General features: G+C 42.6%; 1 protein-coding gene across 5 annotated transcripts in view; it reads left to right on the top strand.

The window, feature by feature from the left end:
• LOC143767157 (uncharacterized) overlaps nt 1-19085 on the top strand; it is a 143779-nt gene that overhangs the window by 90120 nt on the left and 34574 nt on the right. For 4 of the 5 annotated variants that reach the window (XM_077255212.1, XM_077255213.1, XM_077255210.1 and 1 more), the window contains exons 2-6: nt 2538-2667; nt 2789-2929; nt 4240-4363; nt 4491-4576; nt 4713-4824. In XM_077255212.1, coding sequence (XP_077111327.1) covers nt 2560-2667; nt 2789-2929; nt 4240-4363; nt 4491-4576; nt 4713-4824 — 571 coding nt within the window. In that variant the 5' untranslated portion in view covers nt 2538-2559. Of the gene's footprint in view, nt 1-2537; nt 2668-2788; nt 2930-3481; nt 3616-4239; nt 4364-4490; nt 4577-4712; nt 4825-19085 lie in introns of all 5 variants that reach the window. The other variant, XM_077255214.1, reaches the window with a different exon arrangement.

Here is a 19085-nt window from a genome sequence, read left to right as displayed (position 1 = left end):
GATAATGGGAGGACAAGGTCTTCATTTTAGCAAATTTTCCATTGTGATCCTCATCAGAGGTGATAAACCTAGCCACTTTAATATCCCTCACATGTTCCTGGATGTGTACATGTAATTGTATTGATGTATATAAATAAAGCCACAGTGGCAAGTCAAATGGCAGATAACAGACATCGTTTTACAGTTACAGTGGCATGTAAAAGTTTGGGCACCCCTGGTCAAATTTACTATTATTGTGAAGTTAGGCAAGTTGAAGATGAAATGATCTCTAAAAGGGCTAAAGTTAAAGATTACACATTTCCTTTGTATTTTAGGCAAAACATATATATATAGTTATTATTTATTTATATAGCACCATTAATTCCATGGTGCTGCACACGAGAATATATACCGTATATACTCGAGTATAAGCCGATCCCCCTAATTTTGCCACAAAAAACTGGGAAAACTTAATGACTCGAGTATAAGCCTAGGGTGGGAAATGCAGCAGCTACCGGTAAATGTCAAACGTAAAAATAGATACCAATAAAAGTAAAATTAATTGAGACATCAGTAGGTTGTGGTTTTGAATATCTATATTGAATCAGGAGCCCCATATAATGCTCCATAAAGTTTGATGGCCCCATAAGATGCTCCATATTAAAATATGCCCCATATAATCCTGCATAAAGGTTAATAATGGCCCCATAAGATGCTCCATAGACACATTTGCCCAATGTAATGCTGCACAAATGTTGATTATGTCCCCATAAGATGCTCCATAAAGATATTTGCCCCATATAGTGCTGCACAAGCCTTGATTATGGCCCCATAAGATGCTCCATACAGACACTTGCCTCTTATAATGCTCCACAAATGTTAATTATGGCCCCATAAGATGCTCCATAAAGATATTTGCCCCATATAGTGCTGCACAAAAATTGATTATGGCCCCATACAGACACTTGCCCTATTTAGGGCTGCATAAACGTTGATTATGGCCCCATAAGATGCTCCATACAGACACTTGACCCATATAGTGCTGCACAAACGTTGATTATGGCCCCATACAGACACTTGCCCCATTATAGTGCTGCACAAACGTTATGGCCCCATAGATGCTCCATACAGACACTTGCCCCATTTGCTGTTGCTGCGATAAAGAACAAAAATCACATACTCACCTCTCTGTCGCTCAGGCTCCCGGCACTTTCAATATTCACCTGACTTCGTTCCGGCGCCGCTCCATCTTCAGCACTGACGTTCAGGCAGAGGGCGCGCACTAACCACGTCATCGCGCCCTCTGACCTGAGCGTCACTGCAGAAGACGGGCGGCGCCGGAATGAGGAGCAGGTGAATATCGCACACCCCTCCCTGTTATACTCACCTACTCTTGGCGTTGTGCAGTCCCTGCTTCTCCCTGTACTGAGCGGTCACCGTTACCGCTCATTACAGTAATGAATATGTGGCTCCACCTCTATGGGAATCTCGAACCATGTCCTCTGCGGTCTCCCATTCTTCCTCAGCCGCAAAGGAGCCTGCTCAGCAGAGACATCGGTCCCAGCATCTTGCTCAAGCTGATGCTGTACGTCTGGTTACATCTGCCGTCCCAGGTCCAGCTATTGTAACCAGCATTAGTAAGCGGCGAGCAGACGCTCCTGGGACTAAGTCCTGCTTTTTGCCTACTGGGCATGCTTGTGAGTTGACCTCTCATTGGAGGTCGGAGGTCACATGCCCAGGTCCTCAAGCGGCTCTGATTGGACCACTGGTAAGGTCCCGGAAGACTGCGACTATAAGAGGTTTGTATGGCCGCTCGGCCATGCTCTAGCATAACCTCAAATTGTGATGTTTGTGGATGCATGTATGTTCTGGTGAAAGCTCCTAATAGATGAAATAGCGCCAGTTAAGTGCATACCAGCACCAAGCATGATTCTCCAGCGTCTAAATAACAGCGCTCGTCAGTGCGGTTCCGTGCACAATTAGTGTGCTTTCCTCTCCCTAGTTAGGGTGGCTAGTGGCGATCGCCAGAGTGATGCTGCGCGCACTCAGTGTGATAAATCTATTATTTAGTATTTCCTGGCACCTCGGGTGCGGCGCCGTGCGCCAGTGGGTCTAGAGGGACTCTAACTCCCTGTCCTTGGGATAGAGTTCCGTGACCGAACCCTTGCGTACATTCTGTGGTATTGCGGCTCTGTGACGCAACAGGGTCCTTCTATAAACATACCGGGTGACGTTAACCCGTGTTTGTTCATTTTTATACCGCCATATAGTCCGCCAGTACCGAGCAGCTGGTCACATCTCTGCACGGTGGACCCCGGGCTGCGAACGCACCTCATTAATACCCTTTTATTATTTGGTGCTTTCCGCCAGCCCTAGCACAGTGTTCATCACTACTTCTGCTTTCTATGTTTCAATTTCATATAGATGATTTCCATGGTCCTCTATAGGAATTATTTTATCATTCTTAGTACATGAGATACTATCCTTATACATGTAAGATGCTGTTTATTTCTTTATTCAAAATGACCCCTTCCTCTTTCTCCCCTTATATCACTCAGATAAAGTGTCCTCTATAAGGAAATGCGTCTTTCTCTCAAAGACCTAGGAAGGATGGGCAAAGAAAGAAAACACATTGCTGAGAGGATATTAAATGTGACTCTAGAGATCATCAACCTGCTAACCGGAGAGGTGAGGTGTGGCATTCATGTCACTTGGAGTCACTTGTATCTGTGTTAACTAAAACGGTATTCGAACAGATAGAAGAAGTTGAGGTGTTTAAAGGGGGATCAATTTTTCTCTACATGCACAGGTGTATACATTAAAAAAGGAGCTATCTGATGAGGATGAAGAATGGAGAAAGGATCAGGTTTGCTCACAGAATAATGATGAAATCAACGAGCAGAAGATCCTAGAACTCATGAACAAGATGATTAATCTGTTGACTGGAGAGGTGAGCTCTGCAGGGATACCAAGGACAGGTAGTGTATGGATGGTGAATGTTTTCTTGTGTGTGACTATACATACATTAAAAAGAGAGGTTTTCTTGGACTTTTGGTAGAAGAGGTTTCTGCCTGATCTCGTGCTAAAACTAGAAGAATATATGTAAGTGTGTCCAATATCTAGTTTCCTGATGAAATACTAAACAGTTGAATCTTCAAGGTCAAAGCCAATTTCACTATTGGTATTGAACAAGATTAGGAGGAAATACATTCCCTATGCCTGACTGTTCTTAGATTAGTAGATATTGAAGGATGAAGAAAATTTTTTTGTGGATGTATGGATATATGATAAGTGATTTTCGTGGATATTTGAATAAATACATTTGGCAGGTAGACAAGTACGTGCTTAGCACATTGATTACTATTGTGTTTGTAGTTGGTGTACTCTGTGAATTATATGTGATGTATCTTTGAAGATTGGTTAGATTGTTTTTTATTATTGAGCATTACGATTAAAAAATGTTGTTTTTTTTCCGTTTTTGTGCAATTTTTAAACTACTTAGTGGACGAAGGTGATACAACTTTGAAAGCAACAAGCATAGATGAAATGAATGACTTACTACCGAGTGTCAAGATGGAAAGCTCGAACATAGGACTGCTAATCAACACAAAGAGGACAAAGATATTGAACTGCCAGGTACGACCAAGATGCATTTGAGATTGACGGCGACGAGCTGGAAGTTCTTAAGGACTTCAACCTACTCAGACACTCAAGACCTAGTGGTACTGAAGAAGGATTCAATACCATGAATTGCAAGAAGAACAAACAAATTAATTTTGGAACAAATCAAGCCAGACATGTCACTCGAAGCAAGAATCATCAAGCTGCAACTTGTCTACTTTGGACACGTCATCCAAAGAGAGAAATCACTGGAGAAGGACATCATGGTTGGAAGAATAGAAAGAACAAGGCGAAGACCAAGACCAGCAACCCGATAGTTTGATACTATCAAGATAACAGCCGAGAAAATTCTGGTGAACCTATCTAGTCTTGTACAAGATTGAGCTTCCTACAGAGCGTTCATTCATCAATTCGCTATGACTCGAAGTCAAGCCAAAGGCCGTTAAAATATAAAAGCTATTCATTTCTTTATGTATGTGTATAAGTGCCAGAAGTAATTTTGGGGATTCTGGACAAGTAGGAGGTCATTTTGCATTTTTTCATCTTCGCTTGCAGGTTTAGTGAACACAAACAGTTTTTGTTTTGTACAAAAAAGTCGATTTTTGGCTTTTTCTCTAAATTTATTTTCTTGCTTAACAGGTTCCTGTAAGGTGTCAGGATGTCACTGTCTATTTTTCCATGGAGGAATGGGCATATTTAGAAGGACACAAGGATTTGTATGAAGATATTTTAAAGGAGAACCACCAGTCCGTAACATCACTAGGTAAGGTGGGATCAATTTAGTTCAAGAATTTTTAATTGTATGAACAGATGTAATGTCAGATTAAGGTGAATGCAGACTTATAGAGACTTGTCCTGTGTGCCCTCCCATTAAATTGTGTCTTCTACAGAGGGATTCAGGTTGAAGAACAAACCAGAGGAGGTCTTGTCTACTCTTGATACACAGGAACATTACAGCATTCTACAGGATTATCAGGTAAATGTTGATTTCTACAAGCTTTGTATATAATATTTTTACCTTATAATTACCTTTAGATGTTTTGTGTTTCCATTCAGTGTCCTGTTAAATCTTTAAAACTTGTCTTCTTTTTTATATATTATGGTAAAACAAGACTGAGTATCCATCTTATACTAAAGAGTTGGTTGTAACAAGAGATAAAGAAACATATGAGGTGATAAACCAACAATTGAAGGAGGGAGAAATTATCTCAAATAACACCACAGGTAAGTAAACCACCTCATTCTGCAGAAGTAACACCAGTCTACAGAAAACTCTGATCTTTATAGATTTAATCGAGCAGAACTGTCAAAATGTTGGGTATTCGCAAATTTGGCAACAGTCCTTTGTGAGCCAAGACTGCCCCAGATATTTGGAAATGATCTCGATAAATTTGGGCATGTCCCATTACAAAAGGTAGTATTTTTATAAACTCCACCTAAAACCCTCCAGCTTTGATCATTTCCTGGGCTGTTCCAGAGAATGGGTCTAAACTTATTTTACTAACAGAGATATTGGTTAGTATTTTTTAATGTCATCTTCAAATCTGTCCTACTTGTGGATAGCCCAGAATGCCCTGATAATAAATTATAAAGTACAATTTCTTTACACTGAATGGAGTTGTCCCTCAATTGAAATGCATCCCATTGATCACTTGTGACCTCATCGATCACTAGAAGTGGGGTTCAGAACCTCTGTCTGCGCTTCTGATAATGGCATTTAAGCACATTCTACACATCAGCTAAATGGATGATAGCCAGCAATACACAGACCCTAGCACACACGTCCCAATTCATCATTTTCAGGTTTTTCTTAAGCCACTTTCCTTTATTGTTTCTTTTATTGTCTTCTGGTATCAGTTGTTGTTTTTGGTATCAAATTCTCCAAAATGGCACATGCAATTCATGATTTTGGTGCAAAGTAAAAAAATGGTTTTAAGAAAAGTGTTTTAAATGTGTAAAAGCAGCAAAACTTAAAAAAGCCTCTATAAATCTGGTATTGCTGTAGTATAGTGACCATCAGGGCCGGGGCGAGGGTCACCTGCATAAAGCTCTACCTTCTGCCTCAGAGAGGGGGCGCACTTAGGGGTAAAAATGCCATCTGACATTGCTGAATGCCTGCGGCTGCCCGTTCCCTTCCTCTGTCTGCAGGCATTCAGCACAGTGACAGCCAGGGCACGGACAGACAGGGAAGCAGTGTCAGTCACTGACACCGCTCACCCCTCTCTGCCTGTGCCTCGGCCGTCGCTCCTCCTTTGCAGTCAGTTGTATTCACATCTACTAGACGCGGAAACAGTTGATGTCAGCGTTGACCAAGACAGGAGCAGAGGAGCTGTAATCAGCTCAGCTCCCTGCGCCGCCGCGAACTCCAGCAGAACACAGGCCACTTCTGGCCTGTGCACTAAAGGAGACTGTGCATGCAGGGGACGTTGGATGGCACGATGCAGTGACGTCATCATGCCATCCAGCGCTCACTGCTGCGCTTCATAGAAGAGGAGACAGCAGTTGTGCTGGACAGCGAACCTGGATTAGATGAGTATAAGTTGTTGTTTTTTTTGTCTTTCTCTTATATTATTTAACTAATGAATGGGCGGCATCACAAGAGAGGTTGTGTGGATATTACACTGGGAGATTCTGGCTGTGGGGGCCTATTACACTATTGGGTACATATACTGGGGGTTGACTTTGGGAAACATTATACTGGGAGATGGCGGTGGGGAGCATTATATTGGGGGCTTATTACAACTATGGGGTATCTATTATACTGGAGGCTGGATGTGGGGAGCATTATACTGGGGGTTGGCTGTGGGGTATATTGTACTGGGGGCCTATCACACTATGGGGTACATATTATACTGGGGGCTATCACACTGTGGAGTACAATACACTGGGGGCTGGCTGTGGGGGATGTTATAACTGGGCTGTGGAAACATCATACTGTTAATGGGGGACTGTGGTGGATATCATATTGTTTAATGGAAGACTGTGGTGGATATCATACTGTGTGGGGTATTATACTCTATCTAAGGCTCTGTGGGGGCCATTACATTATATTGGTAATGGGGGCTATAATACTGTATGGGGTGCTGGAAGGGTCATCACCCTATATAGAGTGTTGTGGTAGTGATCATACTATACTGTATAATGGGGGCTGTGGTGAGCATATTGTATAGGGGGGCTGTGGTGGGCATCATACTGTACATTAGGGTACTGTGGTGGGTAGCATACTGCATGGGGGCTGTGGTTGACATCATAGTGTATATTGGAGGTCTGTTGTGGATAACAAACTGTATGGGCATCTGTGGTGACCATCACACCGTGTAGGGGGACAGTGTAAGTAGGAGATACAATTTGGAGAGAACAATGTGGTTGGTAGTATGAGGGCATAGTGTGAAAAGGGACACAGAATGGATATGGAGAGTGGGCAGCATGAAATGGGGGCACTATTCAGAGAGGATAGCATAGCAGGGGACAGTGTGGACATATAGAGAGGGTAAGGAAAAACATTGGAGAAGGGACTGCTATAGTATAGGCTGTGGTTCATAAGGGCCAATGGTATGGCAGTTATATGTGATAATGGCAGACAGTGGGGTAGTTGCAGTTGATAATGGTGGACAGTTGGGTGGTTGTGAATCATTAAAGCAGAAAGTGTGGCAGATGTAGCTCATAAGGGCAGAGAGTGGGCAGACATAGTATGGAAATAGTATGGAAATATATTTTTATGATGAGGACATTTCAATAACACTCTTATTTTTAAGGGCACCATGTCATGATATGCTACCTGAGACCATAGACGAGGTAAGTCTGCAGAGATGTGGATGTGAAAAGCCATCATGGAGTCTGCACAAGATGGAGACGAAATGAAAGAACAACTCCAATCAAAGAAGATGTCACCTATAAGGTACCTGGATGTAAATGTTTATTTGTGATACTGTCCCATCAGTAATGTGGTTCATGTATGGTTCACTGTTTGATAATGACTGATAAGAACAATCCCCCCAGCATCTCCTTACCATTATTAAGGACATACTAGAAGTTGTAGTTCATGTGATACAAATGTATATGGTGCTGACTTGACAATACAATTGATTGCTTATGGTTCTGGTGATGCAATTATGTACTAATGGTGGTTCTGGTGATGTATTCATGTACTGTTGATGGTACTGGTGTATTTATTTACTGACGGTGTTTCTGACGACGCATTAATGCACAGATGGTGGTTTTATTTACTGATGATGATTCTGGTGCCTTATGCATGTGCTATCGATGGCTTTGGTGTTCTATTTATGTACTGATGATGATTTTAGTTTTACGCTGCTCAAAAAAATAAAGGGAACACTTAAACAACAGAATATAACTCCAAGTAATTCAAACTTCTGTGAAATCAAACTGTCCACTTAGGAAGCAACACTGTTTGACAATCAATTTCACATGTTGTTGTGCAAATGGAATAGACAACAGATGGAAATTATTGGCAATTATCAAGACACACTCAAAAAAGGAGTGGTTCTGCAGGTGGGGACCACAGACCACATCTCAGTACCAATGCTTTCTGGCTGATGTTTTGGTCACTTTTGAATGGTGGTTGTGCTTTCACACTCGTGGTAGCATGAGACGGACTCTGCAATCCACACAAGTGGCTCAGGTAGTGCAGCTCATCCAGGATGGCACATCAATCCGAGCTGTGGCAAGAAGGTTTGCTGTGTCTGTCCGCATAGTGTCCTGAGGCTGGCAGCGCTAGCAGGAGACAGGCCAGTACACCAGGAGACGTGGAGGGGGCCGTAGGAGGGCAACAACCCAGCAACAGGATTGGCAAATTCACCACTGGTGCCCTGTGCTCTTCACAGATGAAAGCAGGTTCACACTGAGCACATGTGACAGACGTGATAGAGTCTGGAGACGCTGTGGCGAGTGATCTGCTGCCTGCAACATCCTTCAGCATGACCGGTTTGACAGGGGGTCAGTAATGGTGTGGGGTGGCATTTCTTTGGCGGGACGCACAGCCCTCCATGTGCTCTCCATAGGTAGCCTGACTGCCATTAGGTACCGAGATGAGATCCTCAGACCCCTTGTGAGACCATATGCTGGTGTGGTTGGCCCTGGGTTCCTCCCAATGCAGGACAATGCCAGACCTCATGTGGCTGGAGTGTGTCAGCAGTTCCTGCAAGATGAAGACATTGAAGCTATGGACTGGCCCGCCCGTTCCCCAGACCTGAATCCGATTGAACACATCTTGGACATCATGTCTCGCACCATCCACTAAAGTCACGTTGCACCACAGACTTTCCAGGAGTTGGCGGATGCTTTAGTCCAGGTCTGAGAGGAGATCCCTCAGGAGACCATCCACCGCCTCATCAAGAGCATGCCCAGGTGTTGTAGGAAGGTCATACATGCACGTGGAGGCCACACACAATACTGAGCATTATTTTGACTTATTTTAAGGATATTACATTACACTTTAATTTTGTGTGTGACTCCAAATCCAGGCCTCCATTAATTTCCATTGATGATTTTTGTGTGATTTTGTTGTCAGCACATTCAACTTTGTACAGAACATTGAGAATATTTCATTCATTCAGATCTAGGATGTGATATTTGAGTGTTCCCTTTATTTTTTTGAGCAGTGTATATACATGTACTGATGATAGCTCTGGTGATGATTACAGCACCAGAACAACCATCAGTACATGAATGTCATCAGAACCCCATCAGTACAGAATATGATGCAAAACACCAGTTTCTTACTTTTGCTGTTTTTTTGTGAAAAATGTAACACATTTAGTGTTAGTGGTCGTTACAGCTTGTTACCTGACCCATCTGAATGGGGAGAGGGCATTAGGGGTCATGTTACCGTTAGTCTCTAACCCATTCCTTTGCTTGGGGACTGAGGGTTCATCAGGGGAGGGCTCCATTGGCTTCAATGGCCTAGGGCACCAAAATACCCTGTCCCAGCCCTGCTGACCCTACCAATTAATTTGTCTCATTATTTATCCCGCATAGTAAAAATAAATAAAAATCTTGAACTGTTGTTTTTTCATTAGATGTTGAAATCACCATTTTAAAATAATGCTTTACGAACAAATTTCTTTATAAAACCCACCTCTACTAACATGTTACTTCATTATGACCGTGCTCACCACAATCATGTAACAGGAGCAATACCTTACAGTAAATTTTTACCCATGAGAAAATTATAGTAATTATTTTGTAAAAGAATCCCAATATCTGAAAATTAGATTGCACGAAGATCTTCATGTAGAAAGGTAATGAATGCAAAATGGCCTATTGTGCACCTAACTCCCTACTAACTGATGTCCACTTTTGTATGAACTTTCACCAATAAAGTGTGGTGAGTGCGAACCACTTCTACTTGTTCAAGTTACACCCTATTTTGTTCATTCTGCTACCCAAAAATCGCAAAACGGCTTAGGTTAACATTTATCCATTTTCACATATTTCCACCTGTGAAATGAAAAATCTGAGGCTAAAACAAGATTTTAGTGGTAAGAATGTCTTTTTTTAACCTCTTCACGACCTTTCCCTATTTTTCCTATAATAAGGCATATGGAAACACTATGGACATCGTCTGGCCTATGATTCGGTGGGGTCTGTCCGTCTTTTTAAGCATTGTGGCAGTTCAACTCTCTCAGCGGTATATGTAGGTAGAAAACAGGAACACTGTCTATTTAAATCTTCGGTTGGTTTATATGGCGGCATAAACCAACAAAAAGTAAAGCACAGCCCTTCGGGCAAAAACAGGAAAACAACAAAGAAAACAAAAATGGTGTACACAGTACATACATTTGCGAGGCGCTGCCCATTCCTCAGAACCACAGATTCAGTCTTTCCTCCTCGGGACACAAACCACTGGAGATCTTCTCTACAGTCCTGCTGAACCCAGACTGCCTCTGGAGCCCAGCTATTTAAGCCTCAGACCACACCCTGGGGTGGAAATAAGGTGGACATCCTTCCATCCGCTCTATGGATGTCCACATAAAAGCCAGTCCATTATATAAATTAGCTTCACCCCTCACGGCAATTAGTGTGCTGGAGGATAAAACTCTGAGTTTTATATCACTGATGCCATTAAACGTAGTGACACATATCTCCCCTCCAGCAATTTACCAATGACTTTGTCACAGCGTGCATAAAGCGCAGTCGGCCACAGTTTTGTGAACTGAAAAGAAGAACACCCCTGAACAGAGGCTAGACGGAGTCCAGAATAATCCTACTTCCTCATTATAGTTAAAGGATCCCTCGGATGTTTCATCTGAATCACTTCATTTGGAGGATTAGATGGAAACCCCAATATAAGTTCTCAGCATAGAAGGCCAGATAAATGTGACCCCAAATGTTAAGTAAAATGTTTCCAATAAAAGCTTCAACTAAGTCCACAAAAATAGCAAGTCCCCACTCAGGCTCATAATCTATTAGTGGAAATATAGGGGGCTTTCATGTTACTGGTAGCACAGAGGCTCTGGAAAGCGCCATGGCTTCTTGCCTCCCAAAAGAAATCCATTGAATTGTGCGCTCACAAATCCAAATGCCCCTCTCTCTTCTGAGCCCCACAGTGTTTCCAAACCACATTTAGGGTCCACATATTTTGTTTTTCTGTAGAGATGAGATACCGCCTAATTTATGTTGTGTGTGTCTCCAGATTCACAAGCTGGACACAATGTATGGGCACTTCAATGTACTGGGTAATAACTATAATGTACTAGGCACTGCAGTTGCAAATTTTCAATTTTCAACAACATCCACTACTGCTTGTTTTTTTATGGAAAACACACATAAAGTCAAAATCGTCACTACATCTGTAGATAAAGTCCCAAAAGGGTGTAATTTCCAAAATGGGGTAACTTGAGGGGGATTCTTCTCTTCTGGCACTTTGTGGCTTTGTATATGAGTCTGCTAACTATTTCATGATAATTTGTTCTCCAAGAGTCAAATAGCGCTCCTTTCTTTCCAAGTCTCGTTGTGTGGCTAAGCAGTACTGTACAGCCACATATGGGGTATTGCAACAAAAATTGTGTGACACATTTTTTTGCCAGTTTTACTTATTTTCCCCTTGTGAAAATGTACAATTTGAGGCTAAAGCAACATTATTATGGTAAAAATGTAATTATTTATTCTTCACCGCCCAATTGTATCAAATTGTGTGACACACCTGTGGTGTCAATATGATCACTGCACCCCTAGATGAATTCATTGAGAGGTGTAGTTTGTAAAATGGGGTAACTTATTGGGAGTTCTGCTGCTTTGGTACCTCATAGGCTCTTCCAATGGGTCATTGTGCCTGCAAGCCGCTTGGCACTTTTCCCTTCTGAGTTTTCCATTGTTCCAGAACAGTAATTCCCGAGTACATGTAGGATATTGGCGTACTCAGGAGAAATTGAACAACAAACTGTGAGGTCCATTTTTTTCCTATTAGCCCTTAGAAAAATTAAAAAACTTGTGGCTAAAACAACATTTTAGTGGTAAAAATGTAATTATTCTTTCTTCACCCCCCAATGTTATAACATTCTGTGAGGATCATGTGGTGTAAGCATACTCACCTCACCCCCAGATGAATTCATTGAGAGGTGTAAGTTTGTAAAAATGGGATCACTTGTGGGGGTTTCGGCTGTTTTGACATGTCAGTGGCTCTCCAAATATGACATGTGATCCGCAATCTATTCCAGCCAAAATTGCGCTCCATAAATCAATTGGCGCTCCATCCCTTCCAAGCCCTGCCATGCATATTTAGGGCATCTGGGTACTCAGGAGAATACGCACAACATATTTTGGCTTCCATTTTCACCTGTTACCCTTGTGAAAAGGAAACATCTGGGGCTAAAGCAACATTTTTGCAGGAAAAAATTATTTTTTCATTTTCATGGCTCAACCTTATAAAATGCTGTGAAGCACATGTGGGTTCAAGGTGCTGGCTACACCTCTATATACAGTTGTGCTCAAAAGTTTACATACCGTGGCAGAATTTTTGCTTTCTTTGCCTTTTTTCAGAGAATATGAAAGATAACACCAAAACTTTTTCTCCACTCATGGTTAGTGGTTGAGTGAAGCCATTTATTGTCAAACTACTGTGTTTTCTCTTATTAAATCATAATGATAGCCCAAAAAGTCCAAATGACCCTGATCAAAAGTTCACATACCCCATTTCTTAATACCGTGTATTGCCCCCTCTAACATCAATGACAGCTTGAAGTCTTTTGTGGTAGTTGTGGATGAGGTTCTTTTTTTTCTCAGATGGTAAAGCTGCCCACTCTTCTTGGCAAAAAGCTTCCAGTTCCTCTAAATTCATGGGTTGTCTAGCATGAACTGTGTGCTTGAGATCTCCCCAGAGTGGCTCCATGATATTGAGGTCAGGAGACTGAGATGGCCACTCCAGAACCTTCACTTTGTTCTGCTGTAGCCAATGACAGGTCGACTTGGCCTTGTGTTTTTGATCGTTGTCATGTTGGAACATCCAAGTATGTCCCATGCGCAGCTTCCGGGTTGATGAGTGAAAACTTGCCTCCAGCATTTACTGATAACGTGCTACATTCATCTTTCCTTCAACTTTGACCAAGTTTCCTGTGTCTTTGTAGCTCACACATCCCTAAAACATCAGTGTTCCACTTCTGTGCTTTACAGCAGGAATAATGTTCCTTTCATCATAGACCTTGTTGACCTCTCTCCAAATGTAACATATGTGGTAGTGATGAGCAAGTATACTCGTTACTCGGGTTTTCCTGAGCATGCTCCAGTGGTCTCTGAGTATTTATGAGTGCTCGGAGATTTAATTTTTGTCTACGCAGCTGCATGATATACGGCTGCTAGCCAGCCTGAATACTTGTGGGGGTTGCCTGGTTGTTAGGAAATCCCCACATGTATTCAGGCTGTCTAGCAGCCATAAATCAAGCAGCTGCGACGATGAAAACTAAATCTCCGAGCACTCACAAATACTCGGAGACCACCCGAGCATGCTCGGGAAAACCTGACCACCCAATATACTTGCTCATCACTAGTTTCTGGTTGTTGCCAAAAAGTTCAATTTTTGTCTCATCACTCCAAATTACCTTGTTACAAAAGTTTTGAGGCTGGTCTCTGTGGTGTTTTAAGTATTGTAGGAGAGATACTTTGTGGCATTTTTGCAGTAATGGCTTTCTACTAGTGATTCGACCAAGCCGCCCATTTTTCTTCAAGTACCTCCTCATTGTGCATCTTGAAACATCCACACCGCTAGTTTTCAGAGATTCTTGTATTTCAGCTGATGTTATTTGTGGGTTTTTGTTTGCATCCCGAACAATTTTCCTGGCAGTTTTGGATGACATTTTGTTGGTCTACCTGACCGTGGTTTTGTTTTTACAGAGCCCCTGAGTTTCCATTTTGTAATCACAGTTTGAACGTTGCTGACTGGCATTGTCAATTCCTTGGATATCTTTTTGTATCCCGTTCCTGTTTTATACAGAACAACTACCTTTTCTCGTAAATCCATTGACAATTCTTTTGCTTTCCCCATGACTCACAATCCAGAAACATCAGTGGGTGGATGAAAGATGCAAGAGTCTGTCTGGATCCCAGAAATTCACTCAGCTTGTATGCACACACACTCATTACAAGCAAACAAGTAACAGGTGAGGATGTTACCTTTAGTAGCCATTCAAACCCATTTGTGTCAACTTCTGTGTATATTATCAGGCCAAAATCACCAGGGTATGTGAACTTTTGATCAGGGTCATTTGGATGATTTCAGTTGTCATTATGATTTAAAAAGAGAAAACACAGTAGTTTAACAATAATTAGCTTCCTCCAACCACTAACCATGAGTGGAGAAAAGGTTTTGGTGTTATCATTCATATTCTCTGAAAAAAGGCCAATAAAGGAAAAATGCTGCCGTGGTATGTAAACTTTTGAGCACATCTGTAAGTTCCTTTGACGGTGTAAATTCCAAAATGGGGTTACTTGTGGGGGGTTTCCACTATTTAGGCACATCAGGGGCTCTGCCAACTCATCATGGCATCTGCTATTGATTCCAGCCAATTTTGCACTCTACAAGTCAAATGGTGCTCCTGCCTTTCCGATCCCTACCATGAGCCTAAATAGTAGTTTTCCGGCCACATATTGTAAGTCCGTTTTCTTTTGTTACCCTTTTGAAAATGCAAAATTTGAGACTAAATCAATATTTTGGTGGGAAAAAGTAAAATGTAAATTTTTTTCCTCCCAAAAATCTTTAATTCTTGAATGTGGTTTTGAGCACTTTGAAGGGTGTGGTTTTTAGAATAGTGTAACCTTTGAGTTGTCTTTTTGTTATATAGACCTCTCAAAGTCACTTCAAAAGGGATGTATGTGGTTTCTAAAAAAAAAAAATTGGTTTTGTACATTTTTTGGGACAAAAGAAAAATTGCTAATACATTTTTAACCCTTCTAACTTCCTAGCAAAAAAAAATGTTTAAAAAATGATGCTGATGTGAAGTAGACATTTGGGAAATGTTATTTCTTATCTATTTTGTGTGGTATAATTAATTTAAGGGCATAAAAATGTAAAGTTTGAAAATTGCTAAATTTTCAAATTTTTTGTCACATTTTTGATCTTTTCATAAATAAACACAAATCATATCTGCTTAAATTTACCACTAATATGAAATACCTCGTGTCATGAAAAAACTCTCAGAATCACTGGAATATTGTAGCATTTCAGAGTTATAACCTCATAAAGTGACACTGGTCAGAATTGAAAAAAATGGCCTTGTCAGGAAGGTAAAAACTGGGGTGTGAAGGGTTTAATAATGGCCTAATGGTATAAAATTATGTGAAGCACTTTTTGTGTCAATCTGATCAGTACACTCTTCGATGAATTTATTGAGGGGTGTAGTTTGTAAAATGGGGTGACTTGAGAGGTTTTCTTCTGTTCTGCCATCTCAGGGGCTATGCTGATGTGGCATGGTACCTACAAATCATTCTAGCAAAATCTGGCACTTCAGGGGCTCCTCAAATGTGACCTGTCATTTACAATCTATTTCAGCCAAAATTGCGCTCCAAAAGTCATATGGCGCTCTTTCCCTTCCCAATCTGTTATGGACCTGGTGGTTAGGAGCACCCGAAATGACCTGATGGTTAAAATGGAAAACCTGGGACAAGCTCTGAGGAAGTGGTAACTCTACTGACCGCAATCCCTAATCCTATCACACACACTAGAAATAGCCGTGGAGCGTACCTAACTCTCCCTAGACGCCTCTTCACAGCCTAAGAGCTAACTACCCCTAAAGATAGAAAGAGCAGCCTACCTTGCCTCAGAGAAATTCCCCAAAGTAAAGGTAGCCCCCCACAAATATTAACTGTGAGTTAAGAGGGAAGTGACAAACACAGGAATGAAACAGATTTTAGCAAAGGAGGCCGAGTCTTCTCTAGATAGACAGAGGATAGAAAAGGGAACTATGCGGTCAGTATTAAAAACTACAAAAACCACGCAGAGTGTGCAAAAAGACCTCCACACCGACTCACGGTGTGGAGGTGCAGCTCTGCACCCCCAGAGCTTCCAGCTAGCAAGGAAATATCATAATAGCAAGCTGGACTAGAAACATAGCATGTACTGAGAAATATATTCAAAAACCAATGAACAGCAAATGGACTAGCGAGGACTTAGCTTCTGCTGGAGTAGACAGGTCATCTGAGAAATCCAAGAGAGATCTGAACCAGTACTGAGACATTGACAGCTGGCATGAACTAATGACCTGGGCAGAGTTAAATAGGGAAGCCAGCAGCAGCAATAAACGAGTGCAGCTGAGAAAGCCAAGCTCAAAGATCAGCAGTTCCACTCAAAGCCACCAGAGGGTGTCCAAGGACAGAACTCACCAAAGTACCATTCACGACCACAGGAGGGAGCTCGAGAACGGAATTCACAACAGTACCCCCCTTGAGGAGGGGTCACCGAACCCTCACCAGAGCCCCCAGGCCGATCAGGACGAGCCAAATGAAAGGCACGAACCAAATCGGCAGCATGGACATCGGAGGCAACAACCCAGGAATTATCCTCCTGACCATAGCCCCTCCATTTAACCAGGTACTGAAGCTTCCGTCTCGAAATACGAGAATCTAAAATCTTCACCACATACTCCAACTCCCCCTCAACCAACACCGGAGCAGGAGGATCAACGGAAGGAACCATAGGCGCCACATATCTCCGCAACAACGACCTATGGAACACGTTATGGATGGCAAAAGAAGCTGGAAGGGCCAAACGAAACGACACAGGATTGATAATTTCAGAAATCTTATAAGGACCAATGAAACGAGGCTTGAACTTAGGAGAAGAAACCTTCATAGGAACATAACGAGAAGACAACCAAACCAAATCCCCAACACGAAGTCGGGGACCAACACAGCGACGGCGGTTAGCAAAACGTTGCGCCTTCTCCTGAGACAATGTCAAATTGTCCACCACGTGAGTCCAAATTTGCTGCAACCTGTCCACTACAGAATCCACACCAGGACAGTCAGAAGGCTCAACCTGCCCTGAAGAAAAACGAGGATGAAAACCAGAATTACAAAAAAAAGGCAAAACCAAAGTAGCAGAACTAGCCCGATTATTAAGGGCGAACTCGGCCAATGGCAAGAAGGTCACCCAATCATCCTGATCAGCAGAGACAAAGCATCTCAGATAGGTCTCCAAGGTCTGATTAGTTCGTTCGGTTTGGCCATTTGTCTGAGGATGGAACGCTGAAGAAAAAGACAAATCAATGCCCATCTTAGCACAAAAGGACCGCCAAAACCTAGAAACAAACTGGGAACCTCTGTCCGACACAATGTTCTCCGGAATGCCATGCAAACGAACCACATGCTGAAAAAATAATGGAACCAAATCAGAGGAGGAAGGCAATTTAGGCAAGGGTACCAAATGGACCATCTTAGAAAACCGATCACAAACCACCCAGATGACAGACATCCTTTGAGAGACAGGAAGATCAGAAATAAAATCCATGGAAATATGCATCCAGGGCCTCTTCGGGACAGGCAAAGGCAAAAGCAACCCACTGGCACGAGAACAGCAAGGTTTGGCCCGAGCACAAGTCCCACAGGACTGCACAAAAGAACGCACATCCCGTGACAAGGAAGGCCACCAAAACGACCTAGCAACCAAAAGTCTGGTACCAAAAATCCCAGGATGACCAGCCAATACTGAACAATGAACCTCAGAAATAACTCTACTAGTCCATCTATCAGGGACAAACAGTTTCTCCACTGGACAGCGGTCAGGTCTATCAGCCTGAACTCCTGCAGCACCCACCGCAAATCAGGGGAGATGGCAGACAAAATCACCCCCTCTTTGAGAATACCAGCCGGCTCAGAGACTCCCGGAGAATCAGGCAAAAAACTCCTAGAAAGGGCATCAGCCTTCACATTCTTAGATCCCGGAAGGTATGAGACCACAAAATCGAAACGGGAGAAAAACAGTGACCATCGAGCCTGTCTAGGATTCAACCGCTTGGCGGACTCGAGGTAAGTCAGATTCTTGTGATCAGTCAAGACCACCACACGATGTTTGGCTCCCTCAAGCCAATGTCGCCACTCCTCGAATGCCCACTTCATAGCCAACAACTCCCGATTGCCGACATCATAATTACGCTCGGCAGGCGAAAACTTTCTAGAAAAGAAAGCACACGGCTTCATCAAGGAGCCATCAGAACTTCTCTGAGACAAAACAGCCCCTGCCCCAATCTCAGAAGCATCAACCTCGACCTGAAAAGGGAGCAAAACATCTGGCTGACGCAACACAGGGGCCAAAGTAAAACAACGTTTAAGCTCCTGAAAAGCCTCAACGGCTGCAGGGGACCAGTTCACCACATCAGCGCCTTTCTTCGTCAAATCAGTCAAAGGCTTAACCACACTAGAAAAATTAGCGATGAAGCGACGGTAAAAATTAGCGAAGCCCAGGAACTTCTGAAGACTTCACAGATGTAGGTTGAGTCCAATCATAAATGGCCTGAACTTTAACAGGGTCCATCTCGATAGTAGAAGGGGAAAAAATGAAGCCCAAAAAGGAAACCTTCTGAACTCCAAAGAGGCATTTAGACCCCTTCACAAACAACGCATTAGTACAAAGGACCTGGAACACCATCCTGACCTGCCTCACATGGGACCCCCAATCATCCGAAAAGACCAAAATATCATCCAAATAAACAATCATGAACCTATCCAGATACTTCCGGAAGATATCGTGCATAAAGGACTGAAACACAGATGGGGCATTAGAAAGCCCGAATGGCATCACCAGGTACTCAAAATGGCCCTCGGGCGTATGAAATGCTGTTTTCCATTCATCGCCCTGTTTAATACGCACAAGATTATACGCCCCTCGAAGGTCAATCTTGGTAAACCAACTAGCCCCCTTAATCCGAGCAAACAAATCAGACAACAGAGGCAAAGGGTACTGAAATTTGACCGTGATTTTATTGAGAAGGCGGTAATCTATACAGGGTCTCAGAGAGCCATCCTTCTTGGCCACAAAA

This window comes from Ranitomeya variabilis, chromosome 4, assembly GCF_051348905.1.
Source record: "Ranitomeya variabilis isolate aRanVar5 chromosome 4, aRanVar5.hap1, whole genome shotgun sequence".
Classification (NCBI taxonomy): Eukaryota; Metazoa; Chordata; class Amphibia; order Anura; family Dendrobatidae; genus Ranitomeya; species Ranitomeya variabilis.
Note: the sequence above shows the minus strand (reverse complement) of the source record. Positions and strands in the feature narration are given on the sequence as shown.